This window comes from Hippoglossus hippoglossus, chromosome 5 (genome assembly GCF_009819705.1).
Source record: "Hippoglossus hippoglossus isolate fHipHip1 chromosome 5, fHipHip1.pri, whole genome shotgun sequence".
Lineage (NCBI taxonomy): Eukaryota > Metazoa > Chordata > Actinopteri > Pleuronectiformes > Pleuronectidae > Hippoglossus > Hippoglossus hippoglossus.
The window spans coordinates 19,953,985-19,970,558 of record NC_047155.1 but is presented as its reverse complement, the minus strand read 5'-3'; the positions used below and the strand labels follow the sequence as shown (position 1 = coordinate 19,970,558).

General features: G+C 42.1%; 3 protein-coding genes across 10 annotated transcripts in view; all 3 read left to right on the top strand.

The window, feature by feature from the left end:
- The window catches only part of cita (citron rho-interacting serine/threonine kinase a), a 36,925-nt gene extending 29,342 nt beyond the window's left edge, over window positions 1-7,583 (top strand). For 5 of the 7 annotated variants that reach the window (XM_034584873.1, XM_034584875.1, XM_034584872.1 and 2 more), the window contains 11 exons: window positions 877-957; window positions 1,046-1,181; window positions 1,275-1,414; window positions 1,570-1,662; window positions 1,784-1,892; window positions 2,072-2,200; window positions 2,429-2,509; window positions 2,609-2,687; window positions 2,896-3,078; window positions 4,689-5,076; window positions 5,544-7,583. In XM_034584873.1, coding sequence (XP_034440764.1) covers window positions 877-957; window positions 1,046-1,181; window positions 1,275-1,414; window positions 1,570-1,662; window positions 1,784-1,892; window positions 2,072-2,200; window positions 2,429-2,509; window positions 2,609-2,687; window positions 2,896-3,078; window positions 4,689-5,076; window positions 5,544-5,567 — 1,443 coding nt within the window. In that variant the 3' untranslated portion in view covers window positions 5,568-7,583. Of the gene's footprint in view, window positions 1-876; window positions 958-1,045; window positions 1,182-1,274; window positions 1,415-1,569; window positions 1,663-1,783; window positions 1,893-2,071; window positions 2,201-2,428; window positions 2,510-2,608; window positions 2,688-2,895; window positions 3,079-4,210; window positions 4,340-4,688; window positions 5,077-5,543 lie in introns of those variants that run through there. The other 2 variants (XM_034584876.1, XM_034584877.1) reach the window with 2 other exon arrangements.
- Window positions 7,584-9,676: 2,093 nt separating this feature from the next.
- On the top strand, window positions 9,677-12,536 carry myl2a (myosin, light chain 2a, regulatory, cardiac, slow). Its single transcript, XM_034584870.1, has 7 exons — window positions 9,677-9,803; window positions 10,334-10,426; window positions 10,969-11,044; window positions 11,241-11,345; window positions 11,454-11,532; window positions 11,742-11,790; window positions 12,062-12,536. The coding sequence occupies exons 1-7, from the start codon at window positions 9,801-9,803 to the stop codon at window positions 12,164-12,166; spliced, it is 510 nt and encodes a 169-aa protein (XP_034440761.1). The 5' UTR covers window positions 9,677-9,800; the 3' UTR covers window positions 12,167-12,536.
- Window positions 12,537-14,923: 2,387 nt separating this feature from the next.
- The window catches only part of LOC117761186 (paxillin-like), a 28,167-nt gene continuing 26,516 nt past the window's right edge, over window positions 14,924-16,574 (top strand). Inside the window, exon 1 of one of the 2 annotated variants that reach the window (XM_034584869.1) lies at window positions 14,924-15,214. In XM_034584869.1, the coding sequence (XP_034440760.1) occupies window positions 15,202-15,214 (13 nt within the window). In that variant the 5' untranslated portion in view covers window positions 14,924-15,201. The remainder of the gene's footprint in view (window positions 15,215-16,574) is intronic. The other variant, XM_034584868.1, reaches the window with a different exon arrangement.

The following is a 16,574-nucleotide window of genomic DNA, read 5'->3' as shown; positions in this document are numbered from 1 at the left end:
GTACCACTGAACATTTACACCTAAATGTGATTATTAACATCTCATTTCAAAACCGTGAACTGTAATATGCTATAAAAGCCTTCACTTTTCTAGAAAGACTTTCCATAGAAATCTTAAGACTGGCTACACGCCGTCCACATGAGCATCAACATTAGCACTGATGTTGGGCGATAAGGCCAGTTGAGGTTTTACACACCAAACTCAAAGAGACATTTTGTTAAAGATTACTCTTAATACACAGGGGCATTGTCGTGTTAACATGGCAAAGGACCTTTAACTGTTGCCATAAATCTGGATTTTTAAATTGTCCTTCATGAGGATTTTAAAAATTGAAACTATGGGACCTTGCCCAAATTGCTATGGACCAAACATGACCAAAGTATTTGGATTGAATAGTCTTGTGTCCCCATACTTTTGGCCATATCGTTTATATGTTGTTTGACTAACCCTCTGTTATTTTTACTAACCTACTTTTACTTTTTTATTATTGGTTAATTTCCACCTGCAGCACCTTTCATTACTTTGCTGTCTTCTGTAAAATGTCCATACAACCATAGAAGAACAGCACGGCGACACTTACAATGTTAAACCATCTTTATTAAATTCATTTATTGACCCACTACTTTTTTTGCGCTGACGTGGTTGTTGACGTGGTCACCCAGAGTTACACAGCTCTAAACATACCAACTGATTTGTGTTTGTACCTCTGAGAATCAGAAACTGTGAAGTACTAAGCGTTATTATCAAAAGCTTGCCCAATTCCTAGTCTCATTTAGTTACTCTTTGATTGGATTTTGCCTCATTTAGTTCCTATTTTTGTTCATTTTACATGTCTATGTCCATGTCTCTCTCTGTTCATGTTTCTTGTTTTAATAGAAACTTCTAGGGAACTCCCTGCTGAAACTGGAGGGTGATGACCGTTTGGACATCAACTGCACTCTGCCTCTCACTGACCAGGTACAAAGAAGAAAAACCTTTAGACATGTGCTCTGCCTGATGCATTATTCAGCTGCATGTTCACCTGTATGATTTTCCTTTCCCTCAGATTGTGTTGGTGGGGTCCGAGGAGGGATTGTACGCTCTAAACGTCATAAAGAACTCTTTGACACACATCCCTGGGCTGACCTCCGTCTTCCAGATCCAGATCCTGAAGGAGCTTGATAAGCTGCTGATGATCACTGGTCAGTACAGCCTGCCCAATGTACTCAATTGCTCAGTCGTCAGAGGTTTAACTGTACTTTTTTACTAATTCGTTCATTGATGTTGTCCTCCAGGAGAGGACAGGGCACTTTGTCTGGTGGAGATCAAGAAAGTGAAACAGTCTTTGTCACAGTCTCATCTCCCGGCTCAGCCTGACCTCAATCCCTTCATCTTTGAGACAGTGAAGGGATGCCACCTCTTCTCCTCTGGGAAGGTGAGTCAGGCTGTTGTTACTTACACAGAACACAATCATTTTAGTTGGGCTGTTATTTAGTCAGAGTTAATGATCAGAGTAATAGCAGAGCGCTGTGCTGTCTGATTGCCGATATTTACTGCTCTCCTGATTGCAGAATTGTTCTCTCTTCACAGATTGATAATGGGACTTGTATCTGCGCTGCTATGCCCAATAAGATCACAATTCTACGACTCAACGAAAGCCTCAACAAGTTCTGCATCAGAAAGGTGAGTGGTCCTGAAAGACAAGGATATAGATTACATGATGAAGGAAAGACAGGGAAAGAAAGTGTTCTTTCAGGGAGTAGTGAGTTTAACAAAGTGTCACTGTTGAACTTTGTATTTTTAGGAGATTGAGACGTCAGAGCCCTGCAGCTGTATCCACTTCACTGGCTACAGCATCATCATCGGCACCAACAAGTTCTATGAGATTGAGATGAAGCAGTATGTGCTGGAAGGTAACTGTTTAAAATCTGTATTGATGTGGCTTTTGAAAATATAACTTCATAAGCCAGATGGTGTTGTGAGAAACTCTACATGAGGGTGTATCTGTCTCTGTGAAGTTGGAACATTCACACCTGAATGACCTCACTGATACCGATAGTGATTTATACTGATTTTGTATCTTTTTCTACAGAGTTCCTGGATAAAAACGACGTGACGCTCGCCTCTGCCGTCTTCGCTGCGTCTTCCCACAGCTTCCCCATCTCTATCATCCAGGTCACCACTGCTCCACAGAAGGATGAATACCTGCTCTGTTTCCATGGTTAGATGCCTATTTTCTGTCTGTGTGGGCTCACCTGTTATCTACACTGTGTGTGCAGTCGGGCATGTCAACACATGTACCAGTAAAGAAACAACAATTTTTACTTAGTGGGAGTAAAAATAATTCTTGTCAATGTGATACCTGCTTATTTCTAACTGGATTATTTTGGTTGTTTATGTTTACAAAAAGGCATTTGTATGTGTGATATCTGAAATATTTGTCTTGCAGAGTTTGGTGTGTTTGTGGATGCATACGGCCGCAGGAGTAGAAATGATGATATCAAGTGGAGCCGTCTGCCTCTCTCATTTGGTTCGTGTCAATCAGGGACACTTTCAAATTTTGATTTATTTTCCAATTATTTATGGTCGATATAGAAAGATAATAAGTGGATTTGTTTTGACCTTTCAGCGTACCGAGAACCTTACTTGTTCGTGACCTACTTCAACTCCCTGGATGTTATTGAGATCCAGGGACATGCTGCTCTGGGGTAAGATTCCCTTCTGCTTCTTTGTCAGTGCTAATGCCTCAATTAGTTCACACAATCATCATTTTGTGGATCCCTATTCAACATTATTATTTATTGTAGTGCTCAAATTGTAAAGAGCTCGTTAAAGATCGGAGAGAACAAAAAATAAACATTTCTTTCTCTACTATTTTGAATGATAAAATATCTGATGCTATGTCGTCTTTTCCAGGCCTCACTCATATGCACACCTGGATATCCCCAACCCACGCTACCTTGGCCCCGCTATCTCCTCTGGGGCCATCTACCTGGCTTCGTCCTACCAGAACAAACTGAGGGTCATATGCTGCAAGGGCAACCTGATCCAGAGCCAAGAGGGTTTAGGAGACCTGCAGCGCAACAGCTCCGGCCGCAGGTGACGACACGCACGCACACACACACGCACACACAACTGCTATTTGTTAAACCTACCCTAGCTTACGCTTGTGGTAGCTGATAAAATATTGAATATAATGTTATAATATGTTTTTGAACCACCACAACCACCCAACATGTCTTATACACTGTTATTATATGCTAAAATCAATTCTACAATAAAGGAATGAATAAATAAACGTATTAAATGATCAAACTATGATTTTCACTCTGTAGAGCTCATACCTCCACCAAGGCGCAACAGTCCCTTCACATTCAATCAAGCTGCAACAAATTACACACACTCATAGATATCCGTCCCCTCAATATGCCTGATTTATTTTTAATCAAGATGCATCATTTCTTCAAAGTCTTTGATCCGCCTCTTTAATTGAAATTGCTCCAGAATGTAATGAGTTCTTCCTTGGCCCATACCCCACCCTTCCATCAAGTTTCAAAAATCAGTTCAGACGTTTTTGCGTAATTGTAACAGACAAACAATCCGCAATGAAAACCTCATCTACTAATACTACATGTTAGTTGTCTAGTATTTAAAATTTAGCAGAAAGTGATTGATTCATAATTTAATTTATTAAATCAGAGAATCAAATCTAATTTCAACATTTCAACAGCCAAAGATGAAAATTAAAGAAGTTATCTAACTTTAGCAACTTAACTGGAAACTCAGTTTAATTAGCAATTTGTGACAACTCCTATATATAATTTGAAAGCCACATTATCTACGTATCAATTGATAAATAAATACTGCCATGACTTAATTTGTCTTTTGAAGGAAAATAAGAGGAAAATTCTGTTCCGTGGAATTTTCTTATAGGAATTGTAAATCCTGCAGACAGAAAATCATAAACAAAAAAACCATCTTATTTATTCATTCATTTATTTTTGGTGAGGTTTAGTCTTCTCTGTGATGCTGAGTCTATACTGTAAGAGTATTACACTGCACTCAATTACTCCATGTACACTGGTGTTGTTGAAGGGTCACTGGGACTAGCTGGCACTGACGGGCACAGGTCGACATCCACAGGTGGTGCTTGGGAAATTGTGGCCTTAATGTTTTTATTTGGTTACACAGTAAAAACAGAAAAGTAATACCTTCATTTTATTCTTTGCAGGAGGAAGAGTTCATTTTTTATCTGTAACAGATCGTTAGATTTGTCTTTTTAAATTAGATTTGCTTTGTAAAGTGTATATTGTTAAATGTAGAAGGGAAATTGTTGAATAAAGACTGACTGCCTCTTTTTACGTTCTGAGACTGGTCTATTACAATTTGATGCCCACTATCAACTGAGCTGTTCTTGCTCATTGTGTTGAATTTTCAAACTGGCTTTGTAAACCAGTCCAAACTTTGCTCTTCCCCTGTTGTCAGCCACTGACTGTATTCTCATTTAGAAAGTCAAATGTGGTAGATGAGTTCAGTTTAGTTACAAAACTAAATGGTGAAGCTGATGAGTGTGATCTCATCAGCTTCACCACATTTACTAACTGACCTGATTCCCACAGCGCCAAGCGAAGCCCATGTCTCAAGACACATACCTCTTTCTTTAACCAACACTCCATGCCCATCTTTATGCCTCGGTTCCTCCCTAACAGCCCCAACAAGCGCGGGCCTCCATCCTACAATGAGCACATCTCTAAAAGGCTGGCATCCAACCCCCTTGTTCATGGAGACCCAGGCACACCTCACCGCTACCGAGAGGCTCGCACAGAGTTTCGACGGGACAAGTCCCCCAGCCGTCCATTGGAGCGAGAGAAGTCCCCCGGCAGGATGCTGGAGAGCCGGATAGCGGGGTCTCCAGGCAGGGCCATGGCCGACCCCCGGTTAGAGCGCTCCCCAGGGAGGGCCATGGCAGACCCTCGCATGGACCGCTCCCCTGGCCGGATGATGGATGTTCGTAGGGAGAGGTCCCCCGGACGATTCGAAGAGCGCCAAAGGCTCCACACTGGCTCTGGACGCACACCCATAAACTCTGTTAACAAGGTTTGACAATCGTTTATTTTCATGGTATGTTCATTTGACATTATGGGTGAAATGCACTCACTTTCTTGTTTAGAGTTCGATGAGATGACGGAAACATGTAAAATCTCAATTTCTGATCTTTAGAGATGCTGGTAGACATATTTTCCTACTTTTGCACAAGGCCAGCAGCTGTTTCTATCGGCCTCTAGTCTGAATGTATAACTGACAGACACGAGAATGGTGTTGATCTTCTAACTTAACCCTCACAAAGAGGATGTTTCCCTTAATGTCAATCTATTTCTTTAGTTACTCCACTGGATTTGGTTGATGAACCAATGTTATATAATTGGTCACAAAAATCATGTTTTCCTTATTTTAGCATAGGTTTTGGTTCCAATTTTAATTGATCACAAGCAAACATCAAATTATTACAGCATATTTTCTTGCACACATGTAACTGATGGTCTTGTGTTGACTGTTTCCTCCAGGTATGGGACCAATCATCTGTTTGAGACACAGCAGAGCCACATGGACAGAGAAAATCATCTATGAAAGAGGAAAGGAAGAAACTCGGGAACCAGTGAGAATGTCACCAACTCATGATGAAACACTGCCACACATCTGTTTTGCCTGACATCTAAGCTGAGAAAACCCACAAAGGAAAACATCTGTAGCTGTTACAATTAGAGAGAATGAGAGAAATAAATAGATGTCATCACAATCAGGTCATTTTTTCCTTAATGAACTTACGAAGGTCAAGAAAATGCCATATTACCAATCTGAGCAGAGTTTTTTGAGAAAAGGGGGGATGAGTATGTGCTCTGTCATTTGGAAAGGAAACAACTTGATTTGATTTATTTTCGTCAACAGAAAACTGTGACGGGAATAGTCTTGACTCATGAGTTTCTCTCGCTTCAGTTTACTCCAGACAGTAGAGACAGTAATAGATAAGCACAGCCGTAGCAACACGTCAAAGCCTAAATGTTTTCAGAAGTCGTTCACGAGTGAAAATGGCAGAAAACAGTATTATCACAAGTGGCAACTTTCCAAACTCAGCTCTGTCCTGTGTAGCTACAGATGAGGGCAGGAGAGTAGTGAACATCCAACAACCTTTCTGGCTCCAGTCCTGCGCTGACACGTCAACACACAATCATTATTGGCTTATTACAATCATTCTCCACTAACCTCAGTCTCCTGTCGAGACTGTGGCTAGCTGAGTAACAGGACTTATCTCGAGCAAACGCTAATTAGAACAAAAATTCAAATGAACGAACCCTTCCCACTCCTGTACATCACACACACCGGATGATTGTCTGCCCTCAGTTAGGTCGACACTAAAACTGCACTACCCACAATCCCCCAGCAGCGATGGAGCAGGACCTTTATAATCCCTCAGAATGCTATCTGACTGTAAATAGACAAGACATAATTTTATATATTAAGAAGGAATTTCAAGGCTGGATTAAGCCATGTCTATTTTTGTTAAAGAAAAAAAAAAAGTTATTACGTGTCCTCTTGAATGTCCAATGAGTATTCTTTTAATATGTCCAAACGTCTTTTATCAAGTGAGTGATTGTATCTGGACCCAGCTCTTGTATGCACTTCATCTGTCAAAGGCAAAACCTCAGTGCGACATTATATGACAGGAGGGAAAAAAATAGATCATGTATGAAGCTTACAACATAGTACTTGAGCATTTCTTTTTGTACAATGTCCCTGAATATTGTAAATAGCCCAAAACTGTTCGAGGTGAAGATGAAAATAATCTTTTTTTTGTTTTCCCTGATTCGTAAATGGCATGGATATGTATATCTGAAATGAAAGGGAGTGCTGTCTTCTGCTTCTGCCTCATTCGGGTAATATTTTTATTCCACAGTTTTAAGAATGAAGCACGTGAATAACATCTGTTCATTTAACTATTACCTCTTTGCACAGTTCATTCTTATCATTTGAATTTTTAAAGGCACTCTTGGCAAGCTAAACATTCCAGTCTAAACTTCAAAGAATCAAATCCGTCCACCATTCTTTTCGCTCTTGTTGAGCTGCTGTTATCTCTACAGACCTTCATTCGATATCTGGAAATAGAAAATGCGTGTTTGTCAAAATGTTTTTTGAGAATCCACATTGCAACTTGCCTGTCAACAGTAGTGCGCTCAATAGGAAGATTTTCCGTCAACTTACTGAATCCACTATTGTTCTTTTTTACACGTCACAAATCTTCCTGAATGTATTCAAGCCAAGACCATGGAACCGATTCATTGGTCACAATTGTTCAACAGAAAGCACCCAAAGCTACAGATTGCACAAGTTTTCTACTGCTGTCTTTATAGGACTCTATAGAAGAAGGGTTTCCCATCCTGTTTTATTTCATTTTTATATTCTTTTTATAATTAGCATTTCTTTTCACATGATCCTGAATCACGATGCCGTAACACTGGATATGATATTGATGTCTGCTAACAAATGTTTTATTAGCGTTCTCCCTGTAGAGATTTTGTCACAGAATATTAAATATTATACGCATTGTCTTTCACTTCTTATTTGTCTTCTTGTGTTGTTGCTGTGTTCATTTAAATTAAAATCCCTTCAAACTCTTCCCTATTAAACCGGTAAGGGAAGTGGAAACTGGTCGTGTTTGCAGCTCTTTTCTCTTTTACCCTTGTGCTTTTCTACGAAACACTTACTCTCCAGTCTGCCAGTGAAATGGCCATTTGTCCATGTCCATTGTGTGAGAAGAGGTTGGTTTATTTATAGGTGTCTGATCCCAGTGCTCAGTGGCTCGCCATTCCAGCCACAGTAGCTGCAGCGGCTGCTCGAATCAGAAACTGAGAGCAGAGCAGAAGTCTTCAACAATAGCTGCTGCCTCGTTTGTTAACAGGAACTTGTCTAATTCAAACCTCTTTGTACTCGCCATGCTGCGTGTGAGATGACACCAGTGACATCTGCTGTTAGTTCATCACCAGCTTTGTGTTTGACAGCAAGCGGACGGAGCGCTGGGAGTCTCTGAGCTCCTCTCTTAATTTAGATCACACGCCCGTGGTGTCACCTACTCACCCCGGACCATTCAGCTCATTTTCACACACTGTCACTTTTCTTGACCTGGGTGGCATCAAGTGATACTTGACGACTTGTTGATGCCGCAGAGAGACATGGCACATTGTAAGGATGTGTTCAGCTCTTCAACATGTCGCACCTTCTGCTGTGGACATCGCTGAGATTAGTTTCACAAGCTCTTTAACACTTACACCAGTGTGGTTTAAGAAATGGATCCAAGTGGATTATCATCTTCCTTCCAGCCTTTTTCTACTACTTTTCTCTTTCATGCCTTTCATTTAAAAGTTTTCTCTCAGTCTGTTTTTCAGTGTTTTCAAACTGCTTTCTAATATTTCAGATTTTAGTCACTTTGCAGTTGAGTTGCAGATCATCCAACCACTAGCACCTGGGACATGGTAGCTTTAGGGACCTGTAGGCTCCAGCAGAGAAGACAATGGAGGAGACGCGCTCTGTCTGACCATTTCATTGGCATGAATGTCAGCAAGAGCACTGACCTTCGCAGAATAAATGTCACTTAAATAGTTGTACTATTTGTACCGCACTGTGCTGTGACATTGTCAGGGGAAGGTAGACCAACTCCAATTATGTGAAGGAGTGTGTGAGACGTGGCTAAGACATGATGGTGACACGGTACTGACAGGTCAATAAATTACACTAAATGAGCTGGTGTTTTCCACACGCCTTCATCGTGCTTCTTATGGAGTCTAGAGATATGAATGACTGGTGAGACGGATCTGAGTATTGAATTCAATTTTGGTTTATCAACACAGGTAAATTAAAGTTCAAAATCCAAGTCCTTGTATACAGACTTATTTATTTTTGTATATCAACTATTTTGAAATGGACCTCTGTGTGTTAGACTGATCAAATGTTTTACCTGTGAACCACATGCATACAAAGTACAGCCTTATACTATATTGTTAATTGAATTGCAGAAAAATAGTAGTGCTATTTAGAAATGAAAAGACATTTGTGCATTATATTATTTCTTCATTATTCCAATTACTTCTTTTGAAAGATGTTTTAAAATTAATCCTGCACTGCCCACATACATCCTCCTGCTGCAGTGGAGGTGGTTGGTATGAGACTGTAAAAAAAACTATTGAATAATAATATCATTATCCATATTGAAGAGATACATTATGTATTTGACATTTTTATCAGCTACATTACTTTGTCTCAGTTTCATGTGCCACATCCGGTGAGGACCAAACTTTCGACTTTTCAATTTCTGAAATTCTTCTCTAAAATTTAAAAAAGTACTTATGTGGAGAAGAAAAGTGAAAAATGAGAGATATTCTAAAATAAATACCTTTTTAACTTTACATGTACAATATAACTTTCATCGTGGTGGTACCATGGTCTGTAGTTTGGACCCTGGTCTGCAGACAGTGGTCCATTTAAAGTGATTAAGTGCTTCAACCTTCAGTCTGCTCTTGATATTCTAGACCAGTTATTCCACTCTTCTTTGTCCAGTGTCAATCACGACGACACGGGGCGAGTGGCTACTACGGGGGGGGGCAATACTGTATGTTCTGTATGAAGCATCATTTACCTGTCACTTCCTAAAGAGGACATAGTTTATAAATATCATCCAGTAGAGCTGAGGGTTGGGGCTACAAAAGGACACCCACCATCTCCCCCATTGTTCACTGGCATCATTGTTGGTCTGACGTCCCAGCTGCTCAGCCATGGTAAGTCTCTGTGTGCCGTTTGATGGAGTGATGATAGACAGGGATGTGCTCACTCCCATCTTTGTATTGAATTGCCTAAAATATATACTACAAGAAAAAAAAACATCTTTGAATGGAAAGCTGCAAAGGTTTTTATTTTTCACTTTTACCAGACATTGAATGCATCACTATGTGCAGGAGACATTAAATTACGAGCATTATCCTGTATTTTAATGGTGATTTCTAGGGAAACATATTTCTCTTTCATTGTGTTTGACCTGCTTATGGATACTGAAATGATGCATGTCAAATTGTTACTGCCCTCATCTGACTTAGACAATTAACAATCTCATTTTTTGATATTGCTTTCGTCCCAGCATACATTGTAATGCAGGTTATGCTTATGTGTAATAGCCCAGAAGCATTTTCCCATCGTTTATCTGTAACATTTTCTCTTATTAAGCTTTTAAGTCCCTTTTATTCATTTATTTCTGCCAAGTAGTTTAACTAGCTATTAGTATCGGCTTCATCTCCTGTCTCTTTGCCAAAAGGCCCCCAAGAAAGCCAAGAAGAGATCAGCAGAGGGAGCCAACTCCAATGTGTTCTCCATGTTTGAACAGGCCCAGATCCAGGAATTCAAAGAGGTGAGAGCTGCTGGACCCATTTAAATTTCACTGATCATACATTTGGCAGTGAATCATGCAAAATGGTGCATGAATGTGAGTGTTGGTAAACCATTGTCGAGGGTTATGATCCAAGTGTTTCTTTCTTCGAAACACAGCAACAACACTCAGAGGTCTCCGTTTCTTCCTCTCCCCTCCGTGTCTTTCCATTTTCATTGTTCATCGTTGTAGTATGTCCACCTGTCTATTTTTCCCCATCCCTGGCTTGATGGCAGCGAGGCGTGCGGTATGCTGGTATGAGGCTCAGCGGTGCCCAGGCATTCAGACTGTGTCATCAGTGATTAGGCTGCAGATAAACTGCTGGGCATGCCCTGGATGCCGGGCTAAACCCAGGGGGACTCGCATGTTAAAAATACTTAGCGGTGGTCATCCACTGTGTAAAGATGGCACTTAAAAGAGAAGAAAGAGAATCTAAAACCGAGCGTGACATCGATTACATGTTTTCTTTATGCGGGAAGCATGTGGCTGAAACTCTGGCTCTATGTTCTGTGCTCTGACCTCAGGCCTTCACCATCATGGACCAGAACAGAGACGGCTTCATCGACAAGAACGACCTGAGGGACACGTTTGCTGCTCTAGGTGTGTTGTCATCACCCTCTGTATCAGTCACACCCATAATAAGGCACTGCGATTGGATTATTTTCTGTTTAGAGCATTTTCAGTTGTTCAGATTTTACCAAATCAGATCTTAGATCAGAAAACAACAAGGGTGTTGGCATACAGCTACTGAAACTGAGATGTCATATGTCCATGTTGACGGACTTTTGTGCCGCAGGACGTCTCAATGTGAAACAGGAAGAGATCGATGAGATGCTCAAAGAGGCTCCGGGCCCCATCAACTTCACCATCTTCCTCACCATGTTCGGTGAGAAGCTGAAAGGTGAGAGCACACGGGCAGAAGACGGAAGTGTAAAGTGTAAAATATAAGCAGTGCAGCATGAATTTAAACATGTTTCAAGCATTGTTTTTTCTTTTTTAATGTATCTAGGTGCTGATCCCGAGGAAACCATCCTCAACGCATTTAAAGTCTTTGACCCTGAGGCGAAGGGTGTGCTGAGGAAGGATTAGTAAGTCGCTCCACACACTCCACTTCAATTTGTAAGATGCTAATTCATTGCGAGCGGCGTTATGTCAGCTTTTACTCACTATTTATGCGTTTGAGTATGACTGCCATCACTCAGCCCTGCACAACTCCACAATGAGTGTGACCTGCACATTTCCTCATGGTGCGAATACGAGGCCTCGTCATCGCTCACACTTTTTCTCTCTCCCTCAGTGTGACACAGATGCTAACAACACAAGCCGACAGATTCACCCCCGAAGAGGTACATTGTGGGCTTTTAAACTAATTATCATTATTATAGCAGATTGCTTTGTGTGTGTGGGTGAGTCCAAACAGCACAGAGGGTTGAACGTCATTGTCTAGATCGTCTGCAACCACATCAGATTCCTTTTCATACAAACTGAATCCAAAAGAAGGGAAAAAAACTCATTGAATCATGACACCTTTTCACACACGAAGCTACAGTATGTTGTTTTTGTGCGGGACTAAAGCTGTTATAAGGGCCGTCATAATATCTGTTTTCTGTTTTTCAGATGGTGCAGATGTTCGCTGCCTTCCCTCCAGATGTGGCAGGAAACCTGGACTACAAGAATCTGGTTCACATCATCACCCACGGAGAGGAAAAGGACCAGGAGTGAACCTTCTTGCCGACGTTTCCTCCACATAGAAAGTCCGTCTCTTGCCCTTACATGACTCGAAACTGACCCACTGCCCTCCAAGGAGACATGAACTGTTGTATATTTACTCATTTTGGCTGCATTGTGTCTGTACATTATTCTCTCAAGAGGATAAAGACAACAAAAAAAATCTCTCCCAGTCCCCAAAAAATGATCGGGCCAACATACTGCTCTGTTTCTCCCTCTGTGCTTTATCTTCCCACATTCATCTGAGACTAATTAAATTATTTGTCCTTATTATGTTTTACATACTCAAGCCCACTTCCCTTATGTCTTTGTTGTCATAGTAAAAAATCAATTTGTCCCATCTGTGCATGTTTGTCGAATAAAAGTTTTCGAAGATAGTTACCAGCCTCTTTTTCATTCTGAGTTTTTAAATATTTTATCTGAAGGGAACCCCAAAGAGCCTTTTATGAGAATTGCTCATCTGTTCATGTGATCATATGATTTGTGCTTGAACGCTAGCTACACTTTAATTCCATGTTAGGTAGTGGATGTGTGCACTTAAGAATAGCAGGTGTTTAGTTGGTGGTCCTCTGAAATCCCCCAGAGAGTAATCCAAACATGGGCGTGGCATTGTTTGTGTGTGTGTGTGTGCCTCTGTATATTTGTGTGCATGCACAAAATAGTGTGTGTGTGTGTGTCAGAGTAAAAATGTTTGGCTACTGGAACAGAGGGCTTTAGTGAGCCAAAGCCCTGTTGTTATTCTGGTGCTGTGTTGATGGGAGGGGGGTAATGCTATACCTAGGGGTTTGTGCGACAAGAACACAATAGGATGCCAACAAGTGATCTTTGCCACCAGCACCCACCCCAGTTGCCAGACCTTGGCGGGCTGTTGGGGGGGATGAAAATCCCTGGTTTCTCCAGCTGGAGAGCCCCGGGCTGGAGGGCTTGTCAACACCCAGACCCGAGTATTGTTTTTATGAGGGAGGGGAGGAGTTACCTAGGGAGTGGTGAGAGATACAGTGTCTGGATCAACTTGGATATTTGAGCCCCCATCATTTGTCCTGTTTCAACAAACTGGCAAATAAGGAGAGGGTGAATGTTTTTATATTAACAATGAAACAAATGACAACTTGCCTGTGAACGCAGCTACTTGTGCTGACCAACTAGTGGATAATTGCAGCATTACCTGACTCAGCAGTTCCTTTATGCACTACAGAGCTTTGTAGTACCTTGTAGCCCATCTGTTAAGGTTTTGTGGCCCCTATTTTTACTGGTCTTGTTATCTCTTAACATTCTCATAACATTGTTTGCGGCCGAATCATACCCACGACAAACCTGACAGACAGAACAGTGGCCTAGCTGATAAACAGCCTCAGAACCAACTATGTCCCTCTGAATTTGGTGGAGACCAAAAACAGCTAGGTTGAACATGGACCCTTACTTCATCAGCTGCTCAAAAACATGACTCCAAATATGTGAAGGTGTTACTTTAATGTTTCCACATTAACCAATACGACCTTAAAAGGTTTTATAAAGTCTGATGTGTATTTTCTCACATCTCTGTGTGACTAAACTCTGCATGCCATCCTGAATGATTGTGATGTGTGTTTTCGAGTTAAGAACCTGGGTAGGATGCTGTAATTTCTTGTTTATTGCCATCAGATGTATTTAAGAGGAAGTCGTACTGCAGTGAAAACAGGACAATGGGAGTGCTCCATTTTTGGGGCTCATAAGGTCAACTTGAGTGAATGTGAATGAGACTGTGTCAGTGATGAGGTTAGCACACTGGATGTGATTAGTACACTATGACAATACTGATAAATGTGGTTCCTTACACTGTTGTGTTTCAGTTGGATGTGGTAAGAACCCTGTGACTGTATGGTTGGAGTAGGTCAGCAAAATGAGACATGACTGTAGGATGAGATTATCACAGCATGACATCACAATTGGGTGTAGTTAGCGCAGTGTGACATCACAGTTGGATGTGGTCAGCACACTGTGACATCACTGTTGGATGTGATCGGCACGCTGTGACATCACTGTTGGATGTGGTCAGCACACTGTGACATCACTGTTGGATGTGATCGGCACGCTGTGACATCACTGTTGGATGTGGTCGGCACGCTGTGACATCACTGTTGGATGTGATCGGCACGCTGTGACATCACTGTTGGATGTGGTCGGCACGCTGTGACATCACTGTTAGAAGAGGTTAGCACAGTGTGACATCACTGTTGGATGTGATCGGCACGCTGTGACATCACTGTTGGATGTTATCGGCACGCTGTGACATCACTGTTGGATGTGATCGACACGCTGTGACATCACTGTTGGATGTGATTGGCACACTGTGATGTCACTGTTGGATGTGGTCAGCACACTGTGACATCACTGTTAGAAGAGGTTAGCACAGTGTGACATCACTGTTAGGGTTTATTCTGATGTTGAAAATTACAAAATAAAATATTTAAATGCCAAATTCTTATCTGACACCATTTTGGCGATGGCAACCTTTACATATGCAGCTGCAAGAGGACATGTGCATCTCCAGGCAATCCTGCAAAATGATGATGACATTTCTCCTGCAGCTGACATCATAGCAGCAGCAGAATAAATTAAAATATGATTAACACAGATATTGTGTTTTGCACAGTATATTTTTTTAAGTTATATACATATAACACACAAGCCCACTGCCCGCTTTTAAATGCGTTTGACTGTGTGCATGAGGATATTTGTGCAGATAAAGCAGACGGTCCTTTCTCGCAGCACATTGAAGCATGGTCAGTAAGTCTCCGCTAGGTGTCGCCGGTGCCCGTGTCTGTGGGCTGGAGGAAAGGCGGAGGACTGGGTGATGGGGGGGCGGCAGCTGTGCGTGTTTGCTTGTGTGTGTGCGCGTGAGAGAGCAGCAGCAGGGGGAACTTGAAAACTTCGCTGCGTTCAGCGGAGGGAGACGCTCGAGCAGGAGCTGAGGCGGCTGCTCACAGTCCATCTGCGGTCGACAGAGGAGCAGCGGTCCGGAGCAGCGGTGGAACCATTTCCGGCTCAACATGGATGATTTGGGTAAGTTCACCCGCCGCGACCGAACCTTCACAGCCACGCGCGCGTGTGAGACTGTTTGCTGCTAGGGCTGATGCGCGCGATAGACGTGGACACAACCGAATTCAATGGGGTTTTCAGAAAGTCGGCAACGACGGACTCACTGTTGTGTGTTTGTATATGAATGTGTGTGTCCAGGTGGGTTAAGTTGCTCCTGCTCAGCGCGAGGTAACGTGTCCAGAAAGGCCCGCGTGCTGATATGAGAGCAGCCTGGTCGCGATAATTAGCTTAATGGACATGTGTGTTAGCCAGTAGCTGTAGCGTCCAGACGTGTGTTTGTGTTGCTCCGGTGGCTGCACACACACACCTCGTTATAGCCCCCCCCCCCATCAGTTAACCAGGCCTTAGGGCTCCTCTAACTTTTCTCATCGCTGTAAACTAGCAGTCATGTTAATCACTGCACCCTGACCTGCTGGGCCCCTCCTGCTGATTGTCAGGTTTACATAGCCTGAAGGGATAGTTCACCCAAAGAGGGAAATTCACTCATTATCTACTCAGCACTATGCCGAGGGAGCGGTGGGCGAAGTGGTTGAGTCCACAAAACACATTTGGAGTTTCAGGGGTAAACAGCGTTGCAGCCAAATCCAATACAATTGAAGTAAATGGTGACCACGTCTTACAATGTAAAAACAACAGGAGAAAAAAAACAACATAAAATGCCTCCATACTGCTCCTGTGTTAGTCCAAGTGTCCGAAAGCCCCGACATTCATATTCGACTCGAAACGGCGTCATTCACACCATGTTTTTAGCCTAAATGTCCTCTGATATACTCCTCTGGAGCGGACACTTCACAGGAGCAGTATGGAGGCTTTTAATGTATTTTTTACGTTTAAAGAATCGGTCCCTCCATTGGCCTAGTGTTGGGTAGGAAGTGAATTTTCATTTTTGGGTGAACTGTCCCTTTAACATCTAACATGATAGTTAAGATTCGATTCAACTTTATTGTCATAGCACAAGTACAAGGAAATGCAGTTTTACGTCTAACCAGACAGTGCAAAATAGTCGATTAAGGTGCAGATGAGGCAATATTTGTAGGGAAAATATTTTGTAGATTGAACTGCTGATGATGATGCAATAATATAACAATAATATAACCTCTTACCACAGGCGGGGTGGTAACAGTGAATCCTCTGGTCAAAGTAGAGGAGAGAGACTGTTTGTTTGAAGTCATGCTCAGTGTGGTGAGGACATCTGTGCTCATTTGAAAGCGTCTCACTTTCAGCCTAAATTCAGCTGATCTCAACAGTGCTGCATCTGCACGCACGCACGCACACAATCTTTTTACTTCTATTTCAGTGAGGACACTCATTGACATGATGCAGT

Bases quoted from the DNA above. Each gene is read 5' to 3' on its own strand.
- myl2a (XM_034584870.1), top strand. The intron at 10,427-10,968 runs GTGAGAGCTGCT...CTCTGACCTCAG, and splicing joins AGATCCAGGAATTCAAAGAG to GCCTTCACCATCATGGACCA. The intron at 11,791-12,061 runs GTACATTGTGGG...TCTGTTTTTCAG, and splicing joins ACAGATTCACCCCCGAAGAG to ATGGTGCAGATGTTCGCTGC.